Source organism: Cyanistes caeruleus, chromosome 2, assembly GCF_971803275.1.
Source record: "Cyanistes caeruleus chromosome 2, bCyaCae1.hap1.1, whole genome shotgun sequence".
Lineage (NCBI taxonomy): Eukaryota > Metazoa > Chordata > Aves > Passeriformes > Paridae > Cyanistes > Cyanistes caeruleus.
Window position 1 is genome coordinate 49,402,462 of NC_141702.1, and position 15,195 is coordinate 49,417,656.

The 15,195-nt window shown below is 41.3% G+C and overlaps 1 protein-coding gene across 2 annotated transcripts in view; it reads right to left on the reverse strand.

Moving 5' to 3' along the window:
* The window catches only part of MCM9 (minichromosome maintenance 9 homologous recombination repair factor), a 70,682-nt gene extending 57,969 nt beyond the window's left edge, over positions 1 to 12,713 (reverse strand). Inside the window, exons 1-7 of one of the 2 annotated variants that reach the window (XM_086876881.1) lie at positions 12,617 to 12,713; positions 11,727 to 12,043; positions 7,568 to 7,884; positions 5,826 to 5,907; positions 4,684 to 4,884; positions 2,334 to 2,459; positions 980 to 1,099 (exon numbers count right to left, since the gene is read on the reverse strand). In XM_086876881.1, coding sequence (XP_086733007.1) covers positions 980 to 1,099; positions 2,334 to 2,459; positions 4,684 to 4,884; positions 5,826 to 5,907; positions 7,568 to 7,884; positions 11,727 to 12,036 — 1,156 coding nt within the window. In that variant the 5' untranslated portion in view covers positions 12,037 to 12,043; positions 12,617 to 12,713. Of the gene's footprint in view, positions 1 to 979; positions 1,100 to 2,333; positions 2,460 to 4,683; positions 4,885 to 5,825; positions 5,908 to 7,567; positions 7,885 to 11,726; positions 12,300 to 12,616 lie in introns of those variants that run through there. The other variant, XR_015283138.1, reaches the window with a different exon arrangement.
* Positions 12,714 to 15,195: the final 2,482 nt, after the last annotated feature.

A 15,195-nucleotide genomic window follows, 5' to 3' on the forward strand; every position in this document is an offset into this window, starting at 1 on the left:
AATAAAATTTTCTCTCTGGCTTCTCTTCAGACCTATTTGTTAACAGTTTGAATGGAAAGCCAGGTGCATATGTTTTTCATAACAAGTTCCCTGCACACAGGAGTGTATGTTCCACTTCCACGGATATGGAAGATTCAGTACATACATAGCTGTGGAATTGGGGAAGATTTATCCTTTGGTTCTCCCATGTACAAATAATGCTGTTTCCCAGACATAAAATGATAAGCAACACTCTAAGAAATATTCAAGTTACACATGCTAGCTGAGACACTGGGATTTGACCTTAATTATTTTGTCATTTTGAACATACATGTAGCATATTCATTTGTTAAATAAATAAAGTTATTGGAAGAGGTAATCTGACCCTGTACATTGTCCCCAGAAGAGTTTGCAAAGATGCCTGAGAGCAGAGCCAGCTGAGACATACCTAAATTTAACAAAAGGAAGAAAGAGAAAAAAAAGAAAAAAAAAGAAAAAACCCACTTGTTCTCTGAAACCATCTTAAAACCATCTTCATGTGTAAGAAATAATTCCTCAACACAGCAGTGAATTTCCAGAAAGCAAACAGAAATCAAACTGGCACCCAGACAGAACACAGAACAGAAGAGGAGATTATCTGTTCAGGAGAAACCAAATGATGCTAGCTCATCACACAGCATGAGCTCTGGAAAGATGTCATATTTTCCATAGCTGGAAAATGCTAAAAATACAGGTCCAGATCACTCTCCACTAGCAAAGCACTGAGAGGTGCCTCTGGATGAGGCTTGTGAGGTTCCCTGCTAGAAGCTCATCACTGTCCTTCATGGATACAAAGGGACAGGACCACAGAGAGTCAGATCAGTCCTCATATGCCTCCACAGCAGGTCTCTACTTCAGCTGTGCTTGTAACAACTTGAACACGTATGTTCACATATGCAGAAGGCTTCAATATAAACATACTCGGGTGAAGAGATAACTTTACAGCTGAAGAAGCACATACCTGCACTTGTAGATCCAATTCCTGCTGTAAGCACAGAGCGTGGCATAATCTTAACTGCATACTTGAGGAACTGAGATTTCCCTGTACCTGGATCTCCAACCAACAGAAGATGTGATTCACCTTGGGGGAAAACAGTGATGTAGGAGTACAGTTCATATACAGACCAACATCAACACAAAACGCTCAGATTAAATAATGCTTGTCATATTCACCTAAAATTTAGCACTATATATACACATTAAAATATCTATTTCTCCACTCTTTATTTGGTGTGATAAATACATTGGTTAATAAAGTCATCTAGACACAAATATTTACAATGAAGTATTTATGAAGTATTAGCAGGTTTTGACACACTGCCTGTCATATGACTTCTTACATTTTAGAGTGCTCATTTCTCAGACTCAGCTCATTCTTGAACATGAAACAGAAGGATACCAGGTTTTAGTTACCATTCAACTATTCAAATGATTGCAAAATGGACTAATAAAATCAGCATGTTGTTTTGCTTAATTAATTTTTTGCTAACAGCTACCCAACTTTGTAATTTCATAACAATGAAATTACCAAAGTAAATAATTTGGCTGCTACAATCTCAGTGAAGTGATCTAAATTTTTTTCAACATTTTCTACAAAATACAACCTCAATTCAAATATGAAGTCTATAATTTTATTTAGCTGTTGGAGCATTTAGAAAATCCTGTATTTGTATACAGAGACATACTTTTCAAAATTATTATGACCTTCATAGATTATGACCTATGTACCACCTGGCACATGGCATATTTGCCATGTAATAACAACAGAAGGAGAATCAGCAGGCAGGTAACTTGGAGTTACAAGACTAAGTGAGATGTGCTGACAATCACAGATGGAAAAGTCTGGCATAAGGAAGTAAAATGAATCCTTTCATTTTTTCCTTTTAATGTACCATAGTGATCTGCATTAAGGAAACATTAAGATTCCATCCTTTGATGCCAAATACTGCTGGGAATATTCTACTAGAAATAATTTCAAAATGTCACTTATACAATAAAAAGTGAGATGTTTTAGATAAAACAGCTGCCTTTAATATTCTACCTAATGGAAAGCTGAAAGTCTGCTTCTATTGGGTTTTATTTGGGAAAAATTAAAATAAAAAGAGGAAGTCTAGACACCCACTTCAACTTGTCTGAGATTTTGGAAGAATAGTCACAATTGATTAAAACTTACTCTCACTCAAGAAAATGGGATGATTATGCTTCCAAGTTCTTACTGGTTTGATTTTGGAAGGGTGGGGCAGGGGAATGTGGGTGAGCACAGGGATGGGAAAGATTGTTATAAAGGATGTGATACTGTTAGAAACAATACAAACCTCTGGTTCGAGTTCCAGCAGCATCAGTCCTCTGCACACCACCAGCAAGCACCATGGCTACAGCTAGCTTCACCAGGTACAATCCAAAAACTTGAGGACATAAGCTAGCCAAAATTTCATTCCTCCCTAAAACAGGAGCAAAAATGGCACTCAGCGGAGTTAAAACTTAGTTTCCCATGGACTCACATGTACACTGACAAATAATTTGGGCAAGAAGAGTAGGGTAGGAAGGAGACCTTGATTTTTTTTTTCTTTGAATAGGACCCAGAGCAATTGTTTGATCCAAACTTCCTTCACTATAGAGAAGTTAGGTAAGTCACAATCACAAGCAGCAAAGCCAATTCTATTGCAATTTAAGGATTGTATGATGTGGATAGCAAGATAAAAGGCACTAATGAAATGCCATCATGCAAATTCTTTTGTTCCACATTTACAAGTGTAGAAGCTGTGAAACCTAGAATTTTACAGATTCCAAAATATCCCCTTGAAAACTGGTGTGTAGTACATTTGGGAAAACTAAGAAAACTTCTAACTCTTATTTTGCCTTAAAACTGTGCACACACAGTGTGCTCATTTTCTCATTACCTTTCTTCTCCTTTTGATCTTTCTGTGTCAGAGGTCACTCTCTTCCTCCCTACTATCGTCTCTTTCCAGCAGCAGAATATTTCAATCTGCTCTGAAAATGCTGATGGTGTGGAAGATATGTAACAGGATTAATTCTGTCCTTTGAGAGTCTGACACTACCAGCACATAAGGGGTCTCAGGTTATATGCCATGTGTTACTTCCATTGCTAGGGAATAGAAGAGAGTGACCCATTTTGAAAGCTTAACTTTGTGTTTTGAATTTAGATGCACGTACATGGTACTGGCAAAATATAGGCACCTAATGGATGGCTTAAGGTATACGTGTTTCATTTGGAGGTCTTCTGAAGGAATTAACACTTCTTTGTCCATCCAAAATTGAAATTTTAAGAATGTTGTTCAACCATGCACAGTACAAGATTTAACTCCAGTTAGGACTTAACATTATTACACAACTGACAAAAAATGCAGTAGTAGCTGTCATTATCTCTTGAAAAGCAGTACAGGTACACACACATTCTGTGGCCTCAGACTCCTTAGTCAGATTTGATCTCTGCCCTCAATTTCAACTCAAATTCAGATAAACAGCCTGAAACAGACATTTGGGCAGTCAGGGTCCTTCTAATTTCCACCTCAACTTTCTTGTAGCCACTTTGTATTTATTTATTCAGACTGGGTAATATTACATAAAATCACATTGCTCCCTGCAGGCTTCCAAAAATTGTCCTGAGAATGAAAGATTAAAAGGGACTTTCAAAGAAGATCCAGAGTTACTTTCTGAACAGTTATAATGAGAGTGATAAGAAATATTCTCATTCCAAACAGCAGAAGGAACAAATGTTATCATTCCAAACAGCAGGTAGCTAGTAATTAAACTGCTTGCCAGGAAATGCAGTTCTGAAGAATCTTTGACACTGACAGGATCTACACTTTCTTACTATGAGTGGGCTCATCTGAGGGAGGTTCCCACCTGCTTTCCCTCCTTTTTGTCTTTAAAGAAGAGAGACTAAGCCAGGATTTTACAAGACAGAATGTCAGCCTAATAAAGTCCAGTGATAGAGACCCTAAAGAGTCCATTGAGCTCCTGCAAGAGTTGAGGAGAAGGTATTCAGATTATGGAGAGGGACAGAGTTCCTTCCAGACAGAACTGAAAATTCCAAGGTGGTTGACTGTGGACCATGATAAGTTTAGGACCCACCATACTGAACACTGACTCTTCTGGAAGCCAGTGTGAATTGAGAGGCTCCCCTGCACCTAACTCAAGGGCCTAGGCATCCAAGAATTATGTGAAAGATAGGATGTGCTGATCCCTATGGTAAAGATTCAGAGCTTAATTTGGGATGCAGAGACAGTGTGTCAGCTCTCGCCCCAGAGGGAACAGCTGTGCTGACTAAAGGCAGATCTGGTCCACACAGTTTCTTCCAAGAAGTATGCTTCTTCTTTCTTGATTATAAAACACTTGTCTTTTTTTATTTTTTTCCCTCTGATACTTACATCGTTTCTCATTTCTTGTTAATAAATGTTCCAAGAAAGACTTCAATAGAAAGTTCAAAGAATGAAGATCAATGCAATAGGTTTAGTACTTCCTTCCACCCTCAGTAGTATTAAGGTAAGAATTTCACATTCTTGTACTGGAAAAAATATATTCTTGATGAATGGGTGAAGAGATAGGATAATGGGGGGAAAATGTGTTCAGTCACTGTATTTTCACTCCTAATTTCATCTCTATCCAATCAAGTGCCTTACTTAAAAGCTTTCAACTACTAACCTGCTAAGGGATCATTCCTATGACTTTCCCAGAAGTCTTCAAATTCCTTGCGAACTTCTTCATCAATTACAACCCCTGCTAGCTGTTCATTGTTGACTTTAACATAGTTGGCTTTTAAAACAAGCTCCAAGTCACAGCGTGCACCCTCATGAAAAGGCTTCCACCTCTGCATTACCACTCCATACACTGTGATGTCATCTCCTAGAGGTAACACCAAAAAATTAATAAAATAACATCTGACTTGAGACATGCAGACACTTCAGCTACCTGTAATGCACAATAATGTAATCCAGATCCTGTGTTACAGTTAATAAGGTTAAAAAAAAATCTAACAACGAAAAGCAAAACTTCCTGCAGTAAATGGAAGTCTAAAACATAGATTAGGTAAACTGCTTAAGTCTGTGGTAGGAAGTTGTTATGTCTTTCCACCTCTGTTTAAGGGAGGTAAAGTCTTAAAGTTATATCTCTTCTTTTAGAAGAGAAGAATTCCTGGTGAACTGTAGAAGCTCTTTCAATTAGATTGATTATACAAAAAAAAACTTGTCAAAACTTATTTGGCTTCTGGAAACTTTTGTGATGAACCCCATAATCACTTGTTAACATTCTGAGTAGAGCATTCTTCTGAAAAAGTACAACCACAAATTAATTTCTTGAGGAAATGTACCTATCTGAGAATTTTTAGACTATTCTTCATTTGTCCTCCTGCCAATTGGTTTCTGCTTTGAATGCCAAGTAGTTTTCCCCACTTGCAGTTCTCCTTAAACAGGAGGTCAGGTTTCCTGGCTCTCCAAACCTATGGAGGGACACCTCATGTTGTGTGACCCAATCTCCTGGGGAGGTTTTACACTTGTTCCACACTAATAAGATTTAATGTATTTTCTGTATGTCACAACACATTACTTATTGAAACTGATCTGTCAAACATTCAGGATGTAACCTGGGGGTGCATTTTTGATGATCATTTTCTAGAATGATCATCAGCTGCCACGCTAACCTTCAGCCTGAAACAGCAACGTGACAGATGAACACACCTCGTTTGAGGAGCCCCCAACACTGACAGCCACTTGAAAGAGATTCATCTCAAATGGAAAACTGAAAGTGCTTGTGGGTACAAACATAGGTAATTTACGCTGTATCCTCACCAGACTTGCAACTGTCCACCAAATCATCTTCCAGAACAACCACCATGCAGCGAGGGATGCTTCCAACAGACAGCCTCTGAACCTAGGTGATGGGGACAAAAAGCACTTCTTAAAAATTGCACCTCTCAAAAGCCTTTAATTTACAGATGCTCTGACCTACGGCCCTTTCCTGTAACTGAGGTCAGTTCCTGCTTTTTATCACAAAACTTACAGTAAGGATGCCAATGCTGCCCTGAATTTAACAATGAAAGTTTAATGCTGATATTAATGGAAATGGGATTGGGTATTAAATTAGCAGGAGGTGCTCACTGCTGGAAGATCTTGTGTGATTTCAATGTCCTGCTAAAGAAATTTCACTAAAAGAGGTCATTTAGAAGACCTGATCTTTTTTCTTTTTTTTTAATTATAATCTGAGTTATTACTAGATACTTCTTTGATTGATAAAGTTGACTTTATCTAAGTAAAGTAGTACTGAAGGATGTGCATGGGTTAGATAACCCTTCACTGAAGTAGATATTGAGAGAATATTCTCTGTATCTGGTATTTAACCATGACTTGACAGTTTAAGTTTACACCTAGGGGTCAAGGATTAAATAAAAAACAAGAAAGCCCAAATATATACTGACAAATATGCCAGTAATTCCTGTAATTCTTTTTATTTTCTCCAGGGCAAAGTCTGTGCAATCTTGTCACAGTTAATTTCCATCCACGAATCTTTCCATTTACACTTAGAGCTTGCAATAGTTTTGAGAGTATCCACTGCACAAGAAAACAGTCAGAAGTACCATTTCATTCTGCAGCACAGGTCATACATGCTAGAACTCTAAATGTATTCTCTCTCTGGTACCTAGGAAGGTTAATTCACCCTTGTGTATTATCTAAATGGCCACAGGCAGCTCACATCACGGTCAGTACTGACGACACATGCAGTTATTTGCAGAGCTCAGTAGGAAACACAAGGGAAATTCACTCCAAGTTTAACTTTATTGTTTTTAATGAGCCCATGTTGCTGAAAATCCTTCCTACCAGCGAGATCAGTGTCACACAGTATAACAAAATATATGTTATAGATATTTCCCATATGTCAGAAACAATCATTATATGTTCATGCAATATGGCACTTATTTCCCAGAAAGTTTTATTCCCTTACTTTTTTTGGTATTCTGAACTTTCAAGACCTTCATTTCTAACTTCATACGTTTCTCCTCTACCTTGTCTGTACTTCCACCCAGGGCTACCATCAGAAAACAAACACAAATTCTGTATGCAGGTTCTGTGAGGATCACATATGCAATAATTGTTGAGTTCAATACTGGCTGAAGGGAAGTACATTTGCAGACACCATGTATTGACCACATTGCACAGCTATAGCTGGCCCTGGCCAACATTGAGCTAGTTTTAGTCCTCAGAACCAGTGATGAACATCAGCATCATGCACAGCAGTGCTTAAAGAAACAATGCACACTTGGTGTTACGGGGATTCAACACAGAATGGAATTTCATCCATGAAAATTTCATCTATCCACTGAGCGCTGGTGTTTCATAAAGTATCAAGTGGAATTACCCAGTAACAGAAGTATGGTCTACATGTTGGCTTAATGTTTAACTCTTTGACAGGAAATCTCTCACCAGTGGGTTACCTGGCTTCTTTCAGCCTTCTCAGGCATTTGTTTTAAACAACAGTAGACATCTGTATTTTAATACCTTCCCCTTTTGTCTATGTTTATTTTTTTTTTCCTTACCTGTTCCTGAATTTTGATTTCTTGATAGTCCCTGCAGCAAGTAGGAGAGGAGGTTGTTCCAGAGAGACACATGAACTTGGTTGAGTTGCAGCCCTCTTCATTGAGACAGGCTGCTGGACGACAGAACGCATAGCACTGCTCGAAGTCAGCCTTGACAACAAACACGTGCTTGCACTTGTTGCAGATGTAACTCCGCTCAAACTCCAAAACCTTCACCGAACTGGTACGTATGACAGTCCCAGTAACAGACAAAAAGTGTCCCACATCCTTGGATTTAGGAATGTGCTCTCGAGTCAGCTCTGGGCAAACAGGCAAACCTGTTAGACAAAAAGACATGCAGCATAAGGCTATGCTTATCAAACAAGGACTTAAAATGCAGTTAAACAGAAAGACCAGAAAACATGCCATACATATGAACAGTAGCCATTGTTATTACTGTTTGATAAACATGATTCAATTATTCATCTGTTGTACCATAAATCTGATTCATTGTCTTCAGATGGTGAAAATCATCAGGCACTGAGCAGTAGCTGAAAATGTTGCCATTTTACTCTCCCACTCTTGCCAGAGGGTGCATAGTCGTGAAAAGTTTCCTTTCATGGAAACAGATCCTGATGTTCTCATACCTGTATTAATTCAGATGTTCTTTATGCAAATGCCATTTATTCTACAACTGGTTTATCTGAATGAAATTTTTAGTTATGCTACTTAATTGTGGTTCAACATTATTCCTGCAGTTAAACAGGTGTAGCTCCTAATCTTGTGAATTCTCAAGTCTAAGCAAACTCATAGTTGGAGAGCATTTGACCTTAAAATCCACACTGCATACCAGTAAACCTCTAGCACAAGGAAGTTAGTACAAAAAGAATGTAAAGGGCTTATTTTAACACAGCCAAAGCAAATTCAATTGTACATTCAAATGCACAGTGACAGGACACTTCCCACTTGCTCTCCTTTAATTTCACCCCAGCAGCCAGTTCAGTCATGCGCTGATCCCACTCCAGTGTTCACCCATCACTTGGCACCAGAGTGGCTGAAATCCTCAGGAAGATTAATCTCAACCACCTACAAAGTCTTTATAAAAATAAATGGTCTTGAAATGATCACCTGAGCAAAACATTGCCTATTCAGAAATTAGTAATGAACTACAAGACACTAATAAACTTGACTTAATTTCTTGGCTTTACTTCCCAAATAGAGCAAGGAAACAGAGATGTAAAACTACAAATCTGCTAGGAAATTATTTTTCTAAGGGGACCAAAACTATTTGTGTGTTTAGGTCAAATCTTCTCAGTGGCTTTGGCTGCTAAAAAAAAACAAAAACAAAAACCAAAAATGTCATATTTATCTCAGTGTTTTAAAACCCAAATTCCGTACTTCAGACATGCAGAAACATTCATTCCGGTTTGATGCTTTTAAGCAACACTTGACCTTCTGCTTTTGTTCAAAGAAAATATTTTTAACTACTAAAGTAATTTTAAAAGGCAAGAAAATAAAGTAGAAAAAGTAGAATTAAATAATCAGCAAAAGGAAGTATTTTGTAAAACAGCAAACAGTTTTTTTCTGTTTGACTCTAATAAAGCTATTTAAATGTTCTACTGAGCCTGTTGAAATTTTCATTCTGCCACAAATTTGCATTTCTACTCAGTTCAGGGGAAAAAAACCAACCCCTTGTTTCTCCACCTGTTTTGGCCTTTTTTTTCTTAGCTCAGTATTGCTGCCCCTGAAAAAGCTTTTCAAAATGCATCACATCTTACACTAGAGAGAGCTGCAGCACTATTGTCAGGATACATGATGATCATCTCTGTAAATTTTGAAGAGACAAGAGTGTAAATGTGACAAAAAGAGCCTTAATTCCGATAATAATAGACTGCTTGACAAACACTTTAATTGAGTATGTGCCTCTTCGAATCAACTTTACTGTATTTGTCACAAAAAAGCTATTATATCTAAATATCTAAATATCAGAAGCAGCTTGGCCTTCAGTAAAAGACACAGTGGTGCTCAGACTAATTACAAGTAAGGAAAAATCATTTCATGGATTTGTAGCAAAAAATAGAAGCTATACAATCAAATTCCTACAATGCTGAAATTCAGATAAAGAACTTTATCTTTTACTTTCTTCACTGAAGTTAGGGTGATCATCCATTATTAATTACTGCTTATCCACTCCTTCAACCCTTTTATGAACCCTTAGATGCCCTATCCATATTGGTAAAAGGTGTTGAAAAATCACTTTTCCGAGCCTAATACCCAGATCCATCACCCACACTCCTGGTAGTTGTCTGCTACTCCCACCAAGAACAGTGCACCACCCTCACATTCCCTCCTTTTCTGACATGGGAATGGAAAGTAGCACTCCAAGATGAGAATCCTGAAGGTAATCAGAATTCAGCATCCACTTAAATGGGAACAGTATCATGGGAAAGTTTGGGTGGAAAAAGGGCTATAGAAAATTTAGGTTATTTCTTGTTTCCTCTGCAGTGAGCCTTTTGGTGGTGCAGAACATTAACCAAATTCCATGGACAGATGTTATTTTAATCCTGCTGGATCTCTCAAGGATAACTCCCCCTGTTCTTCACCAATTTCTCTCCACCTTAGGGATGGAATTATCAGTGAGTCTGCTGACTGAATTCTTCTACCAATGATCAGTCAGGCTTGCTTTTATCAGTTACTAAAATTATTTGATCAAGGGTGCTAATTTTGCTGGAGGATGATAAGGGAATATTTAGACAAAACATCACTGTGGGAGGAATGATCAGCTCCAGCAAGAGGCTGGTAAGAAGAAAAGAAATGCCTTAAAGACACCACTGCTCACACAGAGATCATCTCTCCTTGCTGTATTCCTTCTAATACTTACTGGCAGCTTTTCAAATAATCAGACTTGCAGTCTTTTTTTCAAGCTGAAGCCCTGAACGATGTAAATGCATCTCACATTGAACACAGGAGGAAAGTTTTACCTCATTCCTGCTGTCATAGGTACAGGAAGGTGCCTGAGGTCAAATTTCAGTACAGCACAGAGGCCATCCTTTTACCTCACATACTCAGCAGCTGTGTACAAGTTTCTCAGCACCTGAATACCACAGGATTAACATATATCTGATGTATGCGTTGTCATTACAACATTTTTATGGAAACTCACTGGAATGAAACACAGGCCTATTTAACAACTGTGGTTTATCCAAATTAAAGCTACCAAACGACTGAATGATCATAAGCCACTCCACAACAGGGCAGGGGAGGGAAATAGAGGCTGCCAGCTCTTGGCTTTGCAGACTATTGCTCCAAATTGTTATGATCAGAAATGACCAGAAGGGATGGTGCCACCGCTGACTCCGTTTCCCACAATAGGCAAAAAATACCTTTCAACCCCAGAACCTGCAACTCCACATTTACCAAACCTCAAAGTTACAAAAAAGTTCCCAATAATAAGGAATGATGATATATCATCTTGCAGTGAAAGATTTACTGAATCCTACATTAATGATCACGTCTTCCAACAGCTCATTCCAATTTTAAGACAAGTAATTTTATAACATAAAAATCATACCAATTTTATGAATCATAAAATTCAACAGTTTCAATTCAATTCAAAATTCAATTTTGGGTGAAATTGTTACAAGACAATTCAAAATTTAGACTTTGCCTCTTCTGGAGAAGATGTCTGGAGCCCATAAGGACTGGGAGCCAACTGGCACCATAGGGAAGTCAACCTGCAGTAAAACTTAGGAACTGTGCATCTACCTTCTAAAACTTTTTTTTTTTTCCTTCTTTATTTTTCTTCTCTCTACACCTTCTGTCTAAAAGAAATAATGTAAGACCAGCTGCTGCTTTGAGGAGTCTTCGCCCTGGAAAGGCTTTAGTGTAAGCCCTAACCCAGAGAAAGACAGCAACCACAGCGTGCAAGCCAGCGGGGATGGCCACAGCTTTTCTTTTGTGAGCTGGTCTACACACATCCACGCGTTTGCACGTGTCCTTTGCTGCTTTATAAACACTAAGGATTCCCTACTACCTCAAACACCGAAAGGGCAAGAATTAAACTTCTTCATTCCATGGCACCCCAATAGTTTGTTACAGAACAAGGAAATTTTGGCAGTTTCCCTGACCTGCTGGCAGTCCAGCCTGGGAGGTGCAGCAGGCTGCGGCCCCCGCCACTCACCCGAGACCCTGGCGTGGAGGTTCTGCTTGAGGCTGAGCTGTGCCGGGTCCGCGCTGTCCTGCAGCGCTGCCAGCGCAGCCCGGCGCAGCGCGCTGTCGAAAACCGGCAGCACCTCGCTGGGGAAGGCGTTGAAGTACTCCCCGATCTCCATGTTGGTCTCAAAGAGCGTCAAGGCGTCGACGACGACGGGGTAGTGCGCCTGGTCGTCCGCCTCCCTCAGGATGCCCAGGATTTCGTCCCTGTGGTGCTCCAGCACGTAGGACTCGAACACCTGCCCGATGAGGCTCACCTGCTCCGCGCTCAGCACCATGGTGTCCCTGCGCGGGGACAAGCCGCGGGCAGGCGGTCACACAGCGCCGCTTCCCGGGGCGGCCGCGCAGCCCGGAGGGAAACTTTGTGTTCCCTGGGAAAAGCCCACGGCGGATCCAGGCGGGGCGGGGCGGGGCTGCTGAGCTCGGGCAGGGAACCCTCGTCACGGCCCCGCCGCCGCCCGGCACCGGGACTGCGCCAGGCACCGGGGCCGGGCCGAGTCCCCCGCCCTCAGTGACGGCTCCCGCCAACCCAGCCCGCCCCGCCCCCGCCGGCCGGTGCCGCCCTCCCGCCGGGCTGGGCGGGGAGCGGGCGGGGCGCTCCTCCCCGCTAGTGGGAGAAGCGAGCCCGGGCGGCTCTCCTTTCCCTCGTGTGCAGGCGATGAGGGCAGGCGGCCGCCGCAGCGCTTTGATCGGCCCTCCTGCCGCCGCCTCCAGCACGGCAAGTTTTGAAGGCGGCCAGGTGGGCGCTGCCCCAAGCGCGTCCCGTCCCGCCTCAGCGCCGGGCAGCGAGGGCTGTGCCGCGCTCCCAGCGGCCCAGCCTCCGGGCGAGGCGGGCAGCGCTCCGCTCCCGCTCGGTACCTGCGGCGGGGCCGCCCCGCTCCCGCCGCTTCCCGCCGCGCCGAGCAGTGGCCGCAGCTCCCTCACCCGGCGGGAGGAGCGGCTCCGTCCCCGCCCCTCCGCGCCGCTCCACGCCCGGGCCCGGCGGGCCCTGAGCGGGGCGGGGCGGCGGAGAGCGGCCGACCGCGGCCGGGCGGGAGGCCGGGGCGCTTCCCGCGGGAGAACCGGCCCTCCCGGCAGTTGTCATGGGGCGCTCCCTGGGCATGGGGGACACTCCAGCTGCTCGGCCTCTGAGGAACAAAAGATGCCCCTGGGGGTTCTCCATGCAGGGGTGCCGCTCTTTGCGCCCCGTGGAGACAGACGCTGCTCCTGTACAGAGTGGAGGATTACGAGGCGGGGGGGAAAGGACGCTGTGGGCAAGGGTAGCTGAAGCTGCTTCCTACAAATTCCCTCTCCACCCCCGCGGGTTACACCTCGAAGTCTAAATTTGGCTTCTTTACAGAGAGCTGCACGACAAACCAGCCACTTTCCCCTTCTTCATGAGGGCATAACGAAGTTTGGGGATTTTATTCTTAATGTAACCAAAAAATAGGGTTTGCCTTAGGCTCTAAAGCTTTCGTTCTTGCTAGAATTTGCAATATGGTATTTTGAATAGTTTCTCACCTGTATTTTTCTTCCCTGCGTATAACAACCCAGTGACATGCTTTACAATTATTTGAAATATTTTGGGTTTTAACTAATTCTGTATCAAAATCATGTTTCAGGCTGTTACAACCCGGTTTAAACCCAGAAGAGCAAAGAAACCTAAGACTATATATAAAACGGAAAGAACTTTGAAAGTTCAAAATACACCCACAAAAACATGACTAAAACCAAACAAGGTTAAATGTTGGTGTGAAAAAAAAATATATTTTATTTAATAGTAAAAGAGGCAAAGAGGAAAATAGAGAAAAAAAAACAGAGAAAGAAGTGTGTACGGGGAGGTGGGAGAGACCGGGAGAGAGTGACAGGTTAGGTAGAAACATACTGACCTTCTGAGGGTCCCAACAATTGTTTTCTGTTTTACTTGTGTACTTGATACCTCTGAAAAGGTATTTGAATCTTTTTCATACATCCATTAAAGTCTTCCAGTATCACAGAGCACAGCTTAATGTCTCCATAACAAAAAGTTGCTTCAAAGTGTTGAGCTATCTTAAAACTTTTCTCCACTGAGCTTCTCACTCCCAGGACCTCCCATTGTTAGCCTGTGTTAATGATGAATTCTTGACAGGCAATCAGAACAAAAATCACTGCCCATGTATGACTGGAACCAAAAAATAGTGCCAATAGTTCTATAATAAAAATGTATCAAGAGAGATGTACACAGTTTGTATTTTAATACAAAATTTTACAGTTGGTGGAGGGGTAAATCGATGCTTTTCAAACAAAAATAATATCCTTTAGATGCCTTATTAGCAAGTTATGATGTATGGCTTTAATATGTAAAGTAACTACTTTAGTGCCTTATTATAACTAAAATAATTAATTTTAATGTCTAGCATGCTGGTTTTTTTCCTTCCAGTCCTATTTAAATGTGATTTTAATGAATAAGAAAGCTGCTTGACTATGTAATTTTTACTATCCGTGAGTTCTTCTGAAGAATCTTTGGCCAGCAAAGAATGGAACGGTCTTGGAATGTTTGGGGGAAAAGTTTCTGTGGAACTTCATAGATGTTTTAAATCACAAATCAGATTTCTCTGAATTACTACCCCACATGCTGTTGGAAGAGGATTCATGCATAGAACTCCTCCTGTCTGGTGAATCAGTGGATGGAACTTCAGTTACCTCTCCTGCATTGTTTGCAAACACAAACTTCAGGGTATTTGTAGATGTCACCTAAATCCTCACCTGATGGAAATAGTATTTCCAGCAAAAGACTGCTTCATGGGGATGATAAAGAGGAAGTGCTTTAAACCCTAGATATGTCTCTAGAAGAAAAATGCATTGTTTTATAAAATGGTCCTGCTGTAACCAATTTAATAGATACAGCAGCAAAGGCACTGCTGAGATCTGCATTTAAAATATAAATTGGTCACTATGAAAATTCGAAACAAGCCCTTTCTATGGCATATGCTTTCAGTGTCAGCCTTAATCATTTTATAGTGCTGGTTTTGCAAGGTACGAAACCAGGCTGCTGTTTTCTAATGATGAGACGCAGTTATTGCTACACATACGTTAGCACAGTTATCTGACTTCTGGTATGGCAGAGCTGTCATCTCTGTGAATTCCTGGAGGTGTCCATGTGTGCTTCCTCAGACTGCATTTGTAGCCTAAACAACCAGTGCAGCAGTATGAAAACCAGTGCAGCTGCCTGCAACTGGGGCAGCTGATTTTTCAACTACAGAGCAAGTAGCAGATGTTGGTATGTAAAGGCTAGGTAGTGGTTCCTACAAGAACAGACTCAAGTTATTAATCAACTTGCTATAATCGAATAGTAACTAGTAATTGTTACATGCTTAGCTAAGTAATGAAGAAATGTTCACTCAACATGAAGTTATCAAAAAATATATTATGCCCTTTAGAAAATCTGAGATAGCCTCTTTTGAAATCGTGGTGCAAAA